This window comes from Calonectris borealis, chromosome 1 (assembly GCF_964195595.1).
Source record: "Calonectris borealis chromosome 1, bCalBor7.hap1.2, whole genome shotgun sequence".
Taxonomy (NCBI): Eukaryota; Metazoa; Chordata; class Aves; order Procellariiformes; family Procellariidae; genus Calonectris; species Calonectris borealis.
This window is the reverse complement of record NC_134312.1, coordinates 37,330,123-37,344,267: the sequence shown is the minus strand read 5'-3', so window position 1 is coordinate 37,344,267 and position 14,145 is coordinate 37,330,123. Positions and strand designations below refer to the sequence as shown.

Genomic DNA, 14,145 nt, shown 5'->3' with positions numbered 1-14,145 from the left:
TCACTTTAGGTTTAACTGTCAGCTTGCTCCATGGTTTACAATTACCTGTGTAATTGCTTGGCAATAACAAAATAAGTGAGAATCAGATAATGGATTAGAGGCAGAAACACATTCTGGTTTAGCCGTTCTACACTGTTTTGAAATGGAGTGGATAAGAAGTAGTTTTTGGCATGCCGCTTCCTACTTTTTGCATAGCTCTGAAGCAGCTGAATTCTGAGCCTAGGAATCTCCTGTCTTGTTTTCAAAAAGGAAAACAATATCACGGAAAAAAATAATGAATGGGTAACTTTTAAAAAAAAAAATTTCAGAACCACATGCAATCTGTGAATGTCACAATCTCATTATGTTCAACAGTATATTTGTTATAGTCTCCTTACCTCAACATCAATACTCTCATTCTTCTGAAATTCTTGAATTGAGAGGTTATCAGGAGGCGTACTAAAAATAAACATACTACGTTATACTTTTAAATTCACAACATGTGTAAGGAGATAAGTACGGGAAAATGCATTACATTTAAAGTTACTACATGCATCAAGTTGGTACTATTATATGATAATGATTAACATTTTAGAATAAAATCTTATGAATAATGATGATAAAAATGATTCAAAGGAAAAAAGTAGTAAAACACTAAAATTGAAGAGTGACAACTGATGGACCTGATTAAGGACTTGCATCACTAACACCATTTTTCATATGTATCTCAAAGTAATCTCTCGTCTTATATGTGCAAAAGTCACAATATCTATTTAGATGAGTCTGTGAAGGTATCATCAGGGGATCATAGTTTATTACATTTTACTTTTTCTCTCAATTTGCAAGATAAGAGACTTGATTTTCAGCAGATCTGTAAAAAATTTTAATTTTACATTTTCTTCTGCATTAACGAAAACCCACTTTTCATTAATGGGACATTACTTTGTCTTTTTCCTTGATAACTGAAATGATGTATTTGTTCTCATTCTCAATGAATTTTATGAAGAGACACCCATTTTACAAACAATATTTTGAAGAAATTCAGAACTTTCTGCAGTTCTTCCATTGTGTATAAAAATTTATTTACAGATGAAATGTCCAGAAGTGATTCAGCCATAAAAATTACCCAATACTTTACAAAATCCTACCTTACCTGCTTGTAAATTTGGAAATCTTGTGTCATTTGATTGGGAATTTTATGCCAACCATCAGTCATGCAGTTTTCTCTGGTGAAGTTTTATCTCATTTATTGAGTCCTTCCTTGTACTTACTGGACTACCTGTTCAGTGAATTGAAATGCCTTTCCTCTGCTGGATTATGCTTCTGCTGAGTTATTGGGCCAAGTTCCTCAGCAGGACAGATGGAGTAAAGGCCTCCTACTTAGACAGCAATCAACTACTTCAGCTGATGTGCCTACATCAGTGTTTTAGTTTGGATCAGACATGGGCTTTTCAAGTTAAACTTTTAGACATCCCCATTTATAAACCTTGGTTCACGTCTGGTCTTAGAGAGCATAGAACTGGATTCATTTTCGATGAAACTAAACCAAAAAATGTACTCCAAGCTCTCATAGATGCTTGCATGACAGGAAGCCAGACTACAGCTACTCTGAAATAAAACACCTAAAGTAAGCACTCTGCGGCTGATGGGTCCTCATCATGGACTGTTCTGCTTTACAGATCTGCTTCTACTGCACTTTGGGAAAAAAAAAAAATTAAAAAAAAAAAATCAAAGAAGGTACTTCACACAATAGATAAACTCTGAAATACCTTGCTTATAGTCCCATAATCATAGGATTGCCTGCTACAATCTACACAGATTCAACATACAGTTAGCAAAATTATTAAAAGAAAAATCGATTACGAGCCAATGACAACCTGTGGTACAAGAACTTTCTGAGCTAAATTGGGAAGCTGAAGGAGCGTATCATGAAAATACCACTATGTGGTCACCTTGCACTCTTCCTTAGGTACCCTACTAACCCAACAGAAACAGCCCATAGGTCTAGATACATGTCTGTTCTGACAGAGTTACGCAGTCCTTGTTTTTCTGACATAGAGCTGAAGTCAGAATCCTCATGCCTATGTCTCTCCGAAATTTAAAGACAGTTGCAAAACCCACTGGACTGTGGGTTCAGTTTCTCCACAGTGTCTGATTTGCACTGAAGGTAATATGTTACTAGTAATATGTTCCAGTAATATGCTACTGGAATAACCAGTAGCATTAACAACAAACATCAGAGACAAGGTGCTATATAAGGTCAATATAATTTCATATATTAAATTCTCTCCTTTTCCCATTATTTTACTTTTGTCTTTTTAAAATAACTATAACATCTTCAAGCTGAGGAACAGTTTCGAATTTTGACCACTTGAAAGGAATGGTTAGAAATATTGGAATTAAGATTGCCTTCAACTTGCTGCTATTGTGTATGCTTGTGTGTTACGATACATCTTAAATTAGACAATGCTTTTTTTTTTTTCTCTCCAGAGAAACCATCTGATTAAGTACACAGGATGGTCACTACTGAAAAGGAAGGAAAATGATAGGGTCAATCTGCCACAACATTCCCTGCCTAATTTATGACAGAATAGGCAGATGCAAGGAAAAGAGAGCTCTGGACTGAACAAAGAACCAAGCTGTTCGGTAAGCAGAGGAATTGGTGCAGTATCATAGTGACAAGCAGACTGGCATCCTTTGGCTTATTTCCAAACTGCCTCCCCAGCCCCCAGCTTTTCCTCCACCCCACGTCCCTCCCCAGGAAACAACAGACATGTGGTGGGTAGTTCAGAGCTAAGCACGTGCTCGCTGGCTAGGCAGCTGCCAAATACACGATTGTGGACCTGTGCCAGCCTTGTCCTCATAAGGGTACTCGTCTGGGCTTGTCTTCTCCATCCCACTGCCAATTTTAATGAAAGGTTTAAGAACTTTGGAGGCTTCTAAATCTCATTCAAATCTGGTTAGTTTAGCTAAAAGTTTTTTTCCAGCCCCCACCCCCCCACCCAGTGCTCCTGTATGACGCTGACCAAGTCAAGTAAGATTTTTCTAAGATAAGCTTTTTCCCCCCATCTTCTGGGTGCTTAGCATGAGATACCTGAAGTTCAGTCTGCACACCTACAGCTAATTTTCAGTTTTGACAATTGTGACAGTATGTACCAATGTTCCTGCTTGAAAAATAAATGTATCTTCCTTCCTCAAAGGGATTTTATGTAGATAGCTTCAGCACTGTCTGTGAAACACTCAAGTATTACGTGTATGATTAGAAAAAACCCAAAGAAGAAAATATGAAATACTGTATTTATTATTGGTTTGTGTGTTAGGCAGTCAGGAAGTTGAGAGTTATATGTTGAAAACAAAGAATAAAATAAAGTATTAAGTAGCTGTTCAGTCAGTACCTTTTGTAACATATAAAGAAGTTAACTATGCAAACCTTTAAATAGTAATGTAACCTATTATGATGCATACAAATGCAGGTCATGTTGAAATACATGGGAAGTTTTCATTCTGACACTTCCTAATTTACGACTGACTTTCTGAGCTGAGCTTTACTTTAAAGAGGTGTTAAGACCTTTCTGTCCAGTCATCCATATCTGATCTGCCATATATGCTACAGATTATGCTACATACTTGTTCATGTAGCGTATTACTCCCAGGTACATAGATTTTTGTAAGTAAGGTGTCCATATGAAACATCTATCTACGGGCCAAAAGCTTTGCTGGTCTGATGCAACACAGCCAAACTGTACTGAAGGGTCAATGGCCAGGGAAGAGAAGAGGCAGTGCGATGCAGACGGTTGCTATGTGCAGGCTTTCCTAGGCACAGAGCTCCCAGCCGCTGCCCACTGTCTAGGGAGGGCTTTAGAGCGTAACAACAAAGAGCTAACAGCCACCCAGAGTCCTGCTGTGCACAGCAGCACTCTGCTCTGAAGCATCTTTTTGGAGAGTATTGATTTAATTCCCTCATGTGAGCACAGACTTCTGCTCTAGTAAATTTTATATATATATATATATATATATATATATATACACACGCACACGTTTGTTGAATTTTATTTTATATAATGGCTTGACATGCTTCCATGAAAGCCTCTGGGAAAGAAGAATGTTATGAAATAATAAACAGACCAGGCTCTTACTAGAAGACAATTTTGTGTAAATTAAGTTACATGAAATGTATTAATTTTTAAATGTCATTTTGATTTATAATAAAAATCAAGATTATTGAGCCTCTTCAGCTGTAGCTTGCTTTAAAAAAAAGCTGAAGCTTATTGCTTGAAAGCTGTTAATTCTCTATGACAGTAACATTTTGCTTTTTCATTTGCCTTGGCTCTTTTGGCTATATTTGCAATTTCTTGATGTACAAAGCTGCAGAGACCATTTCTGCTGTGCTTTGTACTTTTTAGACATCAGTGAGTATCTCCTCTCATTCAGCCCCATAGCTGGCTTGAAAACCTATTCCTGTCCAAAAGACAGAGGCAAGACCATGCAGAGGAGGTTCACTATTTTAAACTCAGAGATTCACAGAGCTTTATTTTAAGGGTTCTAACCACAGTGACCTCTTGCCTAACCAATGCCAACTCAGTTTCCCTGGTGGAAGCAATAGTAGGCTATCTACACATGTGATTTCTAGGACCACAGTGATTAGAAGAATTATGAGTTAGAGTAGAAAAATTTCTAAAATGTTGATTAAAAATGTAGAACATCAGTGAAATAGAAAGAGTTTTACCTTTCTACTCTATCCTCAGCCAGGTAAAGACTTGGAGAATGTGCACAGAAAAATGAGACAATATGCACTGGGATATTTTAATGAACAAAGCTAGAGGGAAAAACTAACCAAATCTGTAATGCAGTGTCGCTAGGAGGACTGACTGCAATAAGACATTTGCAAGTTTTACAGAGATGCAGATATTTCATATTTAGAACCATCCCAGCAGTGCTAAGTCAGCTTTGAAGAAAAAGGGTTTGAAGAGCAGGTACAAAAGGAAGATATTTACCTAGCTTTGCATGAAGCCTGGACAGATAATAGCATGGAACATGTAGAACATTAAATAGTGGAAAGTGTGGAGTATGAAAAGGTATACAGGAGTGAAGGAAGAAAAGTAACTTTCTTTGTGACAAAACATTTCAGTTTCCTTGAAGCAGAGCGCTTAGGAAAAATTACAGAATGCCAGCATAAGAAAGTAAATTTTCAGTTCTAACTGTATTCATGTCCAACTGAATATATCTAACTGTATTCCTCTCAGAAGGGGTGACATGTTGGATAATGGTAAAAATGCAGATAATGCAGTAATGCTGTTACTCTGTCTCACCGATAGCCTCCTGGGGTGTCTCTGAATTGCATTTTCCAAATTCTTTGCACTCCAGACCTTTTAAATCCATGCTGGTCTTCAGCAGTGCAGCCAGATTTGTACACTTCTGCACCTGATTTAATAAACCCCCTGTCCTGCATGGCATATTTGCAAGTTGGAAAGCCACCACGGATGACTGATTCACAGGTGCAGTAAGCCACAGTTATGGTCAGCAGGGTCACTAAAACCAAGTCAAGTTTACAAGTCACTAATCTAACTAAGAGCACAGGATGCTCTCATCTTCTCATCTGTGGCTTGGTTAATTGATTTTGGTGATATAGACAAAAATCCAAGTACAACCACAAGTTTTAAAAACGACAACTCATTGTTAATATAAATAAATCAGGGAACACAATAAAAAAACAGCTTTTATACCACCTAGCTGGCCTAAAATAAAGGACCAACATGGACAGTTGGAATGGAAAGTACATTCCCATTGCCTTCTCCTATAATCTGAAGGTTGACATGTACCTTAACTCAGCAATAAATTTTAGCTGTTACTTTCAAAACAGTGAATAAATTCTCCCGCATTATTCTGGAATAAGACACCACTATGATTAACATATATTTTCTATTAGAATTGTAACAAAGAAAAAAAAATTGAAAGAACACAGTAAATTTGAAAATTCTGAATTCAATTTACTTAGAAATGGAACAACTACAAATGTAAGAAACTGACTATACTGCAATTACAATCCATGAAAAGACACAATTTAGAAAATTCTAACACAAAAGGGACAGGTTGCCCTATTTGCCAAGGCTAGTTTCACAGCATCTTGCACAGAAGTGCAGATGGACCTAACCAAAGGAAATGAGAAGAGAATTACCTCAACGTAGGGAACTTCCACAGCTATCTCTAGAGCCCTCCTTGCATCACAGTGAGAGAGGCACGCTTCAGGAGCATTGTGGGGAGGAGGAAGAGGATGAAGAAAAGGAGAAATGACTGCTATTACTAATTGTCCTGACTACTGGCAGGAAGCAGATGTATTCCCTTCTTTAACATTTTTAGGACCACAAGGCTCAGGCTGATAGAGAGAACAGAAAGGCTATCTATCCTAAAGCTACTAAGGGATAGGGCTCTAACTCTAAGTAGAAGAACCACACACTTGGGAAGATAAACTGCTATTTAGAAAAAGATGGACATCGGGGGGCAAAAAAACCCCAACCCTAAACTAGACATTCAATAGCCATACAACGTACAACTATATAAGCAAAAATCATCTACTCATAAAAAGCTGGGAAAGAGTAATGATAATGGCGATTAATTATAATAACAGGCCAAATTACCCTGCCATAGCCATATGGTTCTATAAACCACCAGCCTGTTTTTAATATTTTAAATTCTTTTGAACCTTAAAGCTTCTAAGTGAGAGAACAGAAAAGTTTCATATAACTTTTCTGAGAACATCTTGATGAAAATGCTGATCCCTAAAACACATTTTGTATGTAAAATTATAGAATAAACTCTGGTCTCTAAAGAAGCAAAACCAGACTTAAGCGAAGACAGACAAGTTTTAGGGCATCATAAATATTCCCAGAAGTACTATTTTTCCTTTACCTCCAGCGAATATTTACCCATGTATGACAGCTGGCAAAAGCTATTAGAATTAACGCCAACCGTGATTGTTTCTAGCAAGCAACATGTTAAGATAGAATTTCCATGGTTGGAACAACTTTCAAGAAAAGTATAAATCACTTGCTGTAAATTAAGAAAAACAGACAACATATTGGGCCAAAAAGGTCATGCAGATGATAGTGGATTATCTTGAATTACATTGAAGATCTGTGATAATCTTACTTCCCTGCATTTATGAATGATGAATACCCAAAAACTGTAGCAGTGCCAGTCTGGGTCAGTTAAAAACATGCAAAATGGATGTGTTTCATCTGTTTTGCAGATATTTAAGAATAATTCCTTTACAGCAAATAGTAGTACGTATTCCCAAAGTAACTTCTAAGTGAACATACATACATTCTCCTACAATAACCTGAAAAACGTTCATTTTAATTTTCTAAACCCAACAATGATATTGATTATAGGGTGTTGGCTCATCTGGACTGCCTATCTCAGAATGGAAGCAGGACTACTAACCGCAGCTGAAAACAAAACCAAACCATATACTGCAAAGATTATTTTAAATTAAAGAAACAGTGAAGCATCAAAAGAAAAACTTGGATAATTAAAGTGTCTTTTATGTAGTCTTGATGAGCTTTTTTATTTTAAGGTCCTCCTATTTAATAATATTTCTTTGAAGTAAATGCAAAAACAAAAGAAAGATTTTTTCATTCAATTGTCATGTAACCCTATTGATGAAATTCCAAAACCATTCATTATTACAAACGTTTTCACTAACGGATGCGTCTCTAAAATTAAGTTTTATTGGTATTTATTTTTTGTCTGTTTTGGGCAAGCTGCTAGTTATTCATCATCAGTAAATACAGCTGTGTTTGGTTGCTGATTTTTGTGTGTTTGAAAGCTATACACACACAAGTACACAGCATATTAGTGTTAGGTACAGAAGAACCCTACCGTTTTCTATTAAAAAGAAAGATTAATTTGTTACTGAAATCAGCATACACACAGAAAATCAGGGAATTAAATTTCTCATATTTCACATTGTCCTTTAATCTGAGACACTATTAGGTATACTTAAACTACTCCTAAAAGATGGTTACCCACAAATGTTCACAGAAGATGGAAATTCCATATCGCTCCTAAGCAATCTTCTGCAATACCTAACCTTCCTTACAGTAAAAGGTTTCCTTAATGTCTAACCTAGATAATCTTTGCTGTACTGAAATGCATTTTTACCCATTCTCAAGGGACAATAAAAATTCTTCTCTGGAGCAATCTTTTACCATATTCTGAAGACTTATCACATCTTCCTAATGATATATTCTTTTGGTTGAACAAACTACTAGATCAGCTTGTCTGTCTCTGATCGTTATTATTTTTCACTTCTGGACTTTCTCAACATGCCCACATCTACAGTGTTCCATTCTTGAGAGATTATGCATGTACTTAATACATCTGCCTGTCTGTCTAGTTATAAATCTGACTATTTAGCTACACTTTTCACAAAGTATTATAAATAAAGCGTGGTTAATTATTAGGGGGCAGTCAATTTATCTTGAGTAGAAACAAATGCAAGATAACTATGGGCTTCTAAGTGAACAGCAATGTAAGAAATAATTTTCCGAAATTCATAGTAAGCGGAATATTTCAAGATGGATCTCAAGAGAAAAACATATAGTTAAAGGTGCTCACCTTAACTAAAAAAAATTATTGTTGCAACTCTGTTCAAAGCGAAAAAAGGAACAAATTTGAGTACACATCAGTAACTCTTTATCAAATCTATAGTAAATGTCCTTGGGAGTCCATACAGAAATTCCTTGGCCTGGTCCGAAAGGCTAAGCCTTGTATTCAGAGCTCGCTCTTGCTCTGACATTTCACATTCTGAATCAAGTTTTTTCTACTACTTTCTAAAAGTATACTTTTTTGAAGTAGACAAACTGGTTACCTTTTTTCATTCATTCATTAAAATAATTTTCAGATATCAAATATCTCTAAAGATAAGGCTATTTTTACTGAACTTTACTGACACATTTACTGAACAAATTACTTACAAATACTTTCCCGTTTTTTTTTAAAAAAAAAAAAAAAAAAGGGAAAAGGAAACTGGTTTACCTTTTGGTGAATAAAAAGTCTTCAAAAGTATTTGCTAGCTCTGGCCACATACTGTCAAATTTTCCAGAAGATGCATGCTGCCTTGCAACAGGTAGTCCGATAGAGAGAACTTTGAGAAGAGAGGAAACAGCTAGCTTCCATGTGCTTTCAGAAGGACAGGAATATTTCAGACTAAGAGGTATTCTTAGTGTCTGCAAAATGAAAGTTAAAACAAAATTTATAATTGCTCAGACAAATCTAAGAAAATGACTGGTTTCTGCAGAACATCTTGGCAGACACTGTCATAGATGATAGTACACATCCCTACCTTTTTTGCTGGTATATAAGATGCTCTTTTAAAAATGTAATTATAAAAATGATTTACCATATACCAGCTGACTAAAGCACAGGTCTGTTGCCAACTACATGGTTAGAAGTCAGAGTTGATCCATTACCAATTACACTATGAAATTACATACTAATTTTCTTTTTCAGTATTGCCATCCACCATTTCTGCTAAGCCTGATAAATGGGCTTTCCTAACATCTAACAGATTGCAGGCAGTTCGTTATCATGAGTGTATTCTGGTATTTAGTCCCGATCCTAGAAAGCTATCACAAGTGCTTCCACAGTAAAGAAAAAAAGCCTCATTCAATTTAAAATTTTCCTAATATGCAAAAGTTGAACTGTATACATAACCACTGCAAGACACCTGGTCATTGCTGACTGTTAAGCCACATGAAGTTTAAAAGCAAAAAGAGTTAGTGAAATTCTAAGATAAAGGCTGCAAGACAACTCAAATGTATAGCTGATGAAAACACAGCAAATTTTAAGTCTTTTAGATAGAAAGAGAGCTTCAATATCTATAAAAGAATGTCATTAATGAGTTTAAAAACATTAAGCATAGGTACTATTTACACTATATGTATTCCTTTTAGCATTGTTAGTCAAACTAACTAAAACCTGATACCAAGTTACCTTGGAAAACTAATTATTTAATTTACATTTCAGATACATAGTGACTACATTTGGGTATTACACATATGCCCCCAATGCTTTTAGTGAAGTCTCTGATTTCAGGAAAGCAAAGAGAGGAAAGAGGAAAGGGAGGAAAGAGGAAACTCTCTATTGCCAAAAATTATGAGAGCTAGGATCTAACCCTAGAGATAAACAGAATATTTTCTTCTGCTGCTATTGTTCATAGGGGTCAAATCTAATTCCAATATCAACATGGGCTTTAGAGACATGAAAAATAATTTTAAAACCATTTTCATCTACTGCAATAGATCACATTATTATCAACTGTGAACATTAAAGAAAAGTGGTGTTTATATCAGTTTCATCTATCCCATTAAAACAGAAGTGGAAAACAACTGCATTAACTTTGAAATACAAATATTTAATTCATAACAGATTCCAAATAATACCACATAACTATTTTAAACACATTCAGGTTTCTATATTTCTATACAGAAACAACCTGATGTCAGCCAAGTCATTACAAACAAACTTAGGTCGCATACACTTTTTTCCAGACATTTACTACTACTTCTATTATTTACCAAAATTATTTGCTAAAATGGAAACAAGGTCAAAAAAAGTTAAGAGTTTGGCAATTTCACCTTAAAGGCACATTTGTGCACCCGTTACATTTCATAGCTACATCAATGACACACAAAGTCATTAAATCAAAAGTAATCGCTAGACCACACGTCTCCAAAGTATGTATGCCAGTCTACAGAAATTAGTCTTTGGCCTTCAATGCCATATTTACTAAGAGGTCTGCTTAGCAGATTCAGGTGCATAATACCTTCAAAGATCAATGTTTTGTAGCCTAACAAATTTGTTAATTTTTATCTTAACAGTGAAATACTGATGCTGACATTATCCAGCTAAAGAACACACGTATCAATAGCCTTGCAGCTTCAAAAGAAATTACTACCTGCTGCTCATCTTCATAAAATATCAATTTGTTTGATTTAAGCTTCCCAGAAAGTGTTTATCAACATTAGCTCAAAATAAAACTCATGATTTTCAGATTAAGCTCATTAAATTCAGAGCATACACTGGACAAACTTTTACCTTAATAATGTTCTGAAGAACTTTCTCCGTTACTACAGCTTTATGGCAAGCTGTCTTTTGGTATAAGTCCACAACAACTTCCAATGATCTCTCAGCAAATGGTACGTAATTCAATGCTACCCATTCCGCCTAGGAAAAAAAATTAGCGAATTACTGAACTATATGTGAAAACATTAATTAAGGAACAGAAAATGTATGTTTTGCATTGAACTCTCAGTTTGATGCATGCAAGGTTTGCTAAGAATATGATCCAAGCAACAAAACTGCAAATACAACGTAGTCTGACTATGAAAATGTACTCTACATTTAAGTAAAGTACATTTAAGTAGGAGAAATGTTGCAGTCTAGGCAAGACAACTACATTAGGACAATCTTTAAGGAAATTTAACTCACCGGTGCAAATAGTTGTATCTAGTGTGATTCCATTGTGTTGCAGGACAAATAGAATAAGAAGAATTAATACATACATAATAGTTACCTCTTCGATTACAGTGAATCAGATGCTCATGCTTAGTGAACAGCAGAGTACACAGATAAAAAGAATTATTGAATATGTCCCATTTCTCTACAGCACGTGCAATTCAAAAATTTGCAGCTTGAGGGAATTTTCTCCATTCAAAATTATCGTGTCTTTCTATTAAATTTGGTATCACATGTAGGACAAGTTATTTTAGATTAATCCACTGGACAAATCCAGACACATTCACTATGTCTGGTGTCCAGGCAAGACCTTTCCTACACAGAGGAACACAAAGTATAAAAGCAAAGTAGAATTCAAAGGGAGCAAACAAAGATAACAAAAGCATGTAAAAAAATACTAATAAATTAACTTATTACTCAACATGCACAGCAAAGTTTTTACAGATGGAATAAATGCATCTTCCTAAACAACCTATATCTGAAGCTGAATTGGGTTCACCAGCCAAGTGAAATGAGCGAGATTTCTAATTAATTACCTGATTATACTTTGCATTTGCAATGTGCTTTGTTTCCAGCTGTCCATACTGTGGAGGCTTGCAGGAAAATTCTACAAAGGCCAACAGCTGGTCGAAGATTGCAGGATACATTATCTGCATACTTTCTGAGCCCACACATATAGCCTATGAACCAAAAGAAATTATAAAAGCTTAATATATATCTTGAGCTTCCGCATTCAAAAATCTGCATCAGTACAAGGAACTCCTAAAGAAAAATTCCCATACAAGACTATGCAAGAGTCATGCTGTATAAAAGACAGTGTATAGTTCTAACAGTTTAAGGAAAGTAAATTTTGTTATTTTATTACAGTAAATTAAGTGGCAAGATACAAGTTTAGTAAATACAGCTATTTCATTTCGTCCAACAAAAGATATCTTTTCTTTACAAACTCTGCTTTGACATGACAGCAAAATATAATTCTTATGTAAGTCTTCTCTGTTGATCTCAGCCACATCTTCTTTAAGTTCTACTTCAAGGAACATTCAAATTTCAGAAGTAATTCACACAAGATTTTCATAAGTAGTTAAAATTGTGTCTTACAGAAAGCAACATAAATAAAATGAGAATGATATGATTTTGGTATAGCTGAAACTCATAATCTTGCTTGAAAATGGAAAACATTTCAGGAAGGGTATACTTAGACGATGTTGATGAAATATCGTGTTGTCATAGGCTAATGATTTCCTGTTGCAACATAAATCCCAAGGCAATCTTAGGGCATTTCTTTTCAAAGCCAGATACAATGATTCTATGAAGTTACTCCAATTATTTCCTGTCATTTTAAATGTCTTGCTTTTCCTCCCAGAGTCTCTCCTCTCAAAGCTTCAAGAAACAGACTATTTATTGCTCCACAAAAAGACCTTGTGCTTGTACTGTCATTTTTCTCTAGTGAGGAATCAAAGGATTCATTAACAATAGATCATCCGTGAGTTGTGGCTGAACTCACTCAAGGTGTCAACAGCTCTGAAGCTGTTTGAGTGCAGCCTCCATGCTGGGGCTGTGTCATGAGCTATGGCAGTCAATGGGCTAGCAAATATCCTGAGTCCCCAGCCATAAGAGGGAGCAAGCCAACAGGGGCTACAGGCACTGTCATCACTAAATCACCCTAAGACCTAGCTGCACCTTCAGGCAGTCTACAACCTGCAGCAGAGCGCTCCATGAATCATCAAGGACTTTTCCCTTTTCCTCAGCTTCCTGCAATTCAAAATGCAGGTATAATGCTCAAAAAGTTTAATCAACATTATGAATATAATGCAGCACTCCTTCTAAAAAGCCATATTCCTTTTCTGGTGCTAAAGTTCAAGACTGTACTGAACTCTGAAAAAGATGCTTTGGTGCTAGATACTCACCTGTGTGGCAGAAGACTGAAAGGTTAATTGCTGATCTAAAAGCATTCAACACCATGTAAAACAATTTCAGCTGCTGCACTAAGTCACTGCACTAAATTTTAACAGGTTAATGCAAGATTACATACCTATTAGAAAAGGTATAAAAAATGATTTTATGTACCAAAACACGGATTAGAAAGGGAAAGAGAACATCCACAAACCCTGGATAACTTTTGTATAGATGCAACTCACTTGCACAGATGCAACTTACATTACCCACGGAAGACTATCTTAACATCTATAATGGCAAAACTTCAAAATACATTTGCCATTCACTCCACATTGTTAGATTTTTATAATTATTATTATTCATTTCAGGATCAGTGGAAAAGAATTTCAGATGCTACCTTTTCTGTACTGGTGAACAAAAGCAATAACTACTTCCTATTCAAAGTCTGTGCATGAGTAGCTTCTTATTCTTCATGTTTTATGAAACTCTTGTAAAATTTTTATTTTACAAATAGAGGCACTTTTTATCCAGTCTACTGGGGTATTTTCAACTCTAAAAATTATCCATATAAGATTAAAAAAAAGGAGGATTAGGTCACTTAGTTTTGCAGGTTCATCTAACTAGAATTGCTTTTCAAGAGGTTTATGCTTCTGACTGATGCCAGATAACTTTTATCTAAGCATATGAAAAACTCAAAAATAGCCTAGCAAAGTGTGTGACAAACGATGTTGAAAGTATCTTTAAGAACTGCTT

At 35.5% G+C, this 14,145-nt stretch overlaps 1 protein-coding gene across 9 annotated transcripts in view; it reads right to left on the bottom strand.

The window, feature by feature from the left end:
* MON2 (MON2 regulator of endosome-to-Golgi trafficking) overlaps nt 1–14,145 on the bottom strand; it is a 117,035-nt gene that overhangs the window by 49,055 nt on the left and 53,835 nt on the right. For 8 of the 9 annotated variants that reach the window (XM_075148693.1, XM_075148681.1, XM_075148654.1 and 5 more), the window contains 4 exons: nt 12,033–12,176; nt 11,077–11,205; nt 9,016–9,206; nt 378–438 (listed from right to left, as the gene is read on the bottom strand). In XM_075148693.1, coding sequence (XP_075004794.1) covers nt 378–438; nt 9,016–9,206; nt 11,077–11,205; nt 12,033–12,176 — 525 coding nt within the window. Of the gene's footprint in view, nt 1–377; nt 439–6,154; nt 6,220–9,015; nt 9,207–11,076; nt 11,206–12,032; nt 12,177–14,145 lie in introns of those variants that run through there. The other variant, XM_075148724.1, reaches the window with a different exon arrangement.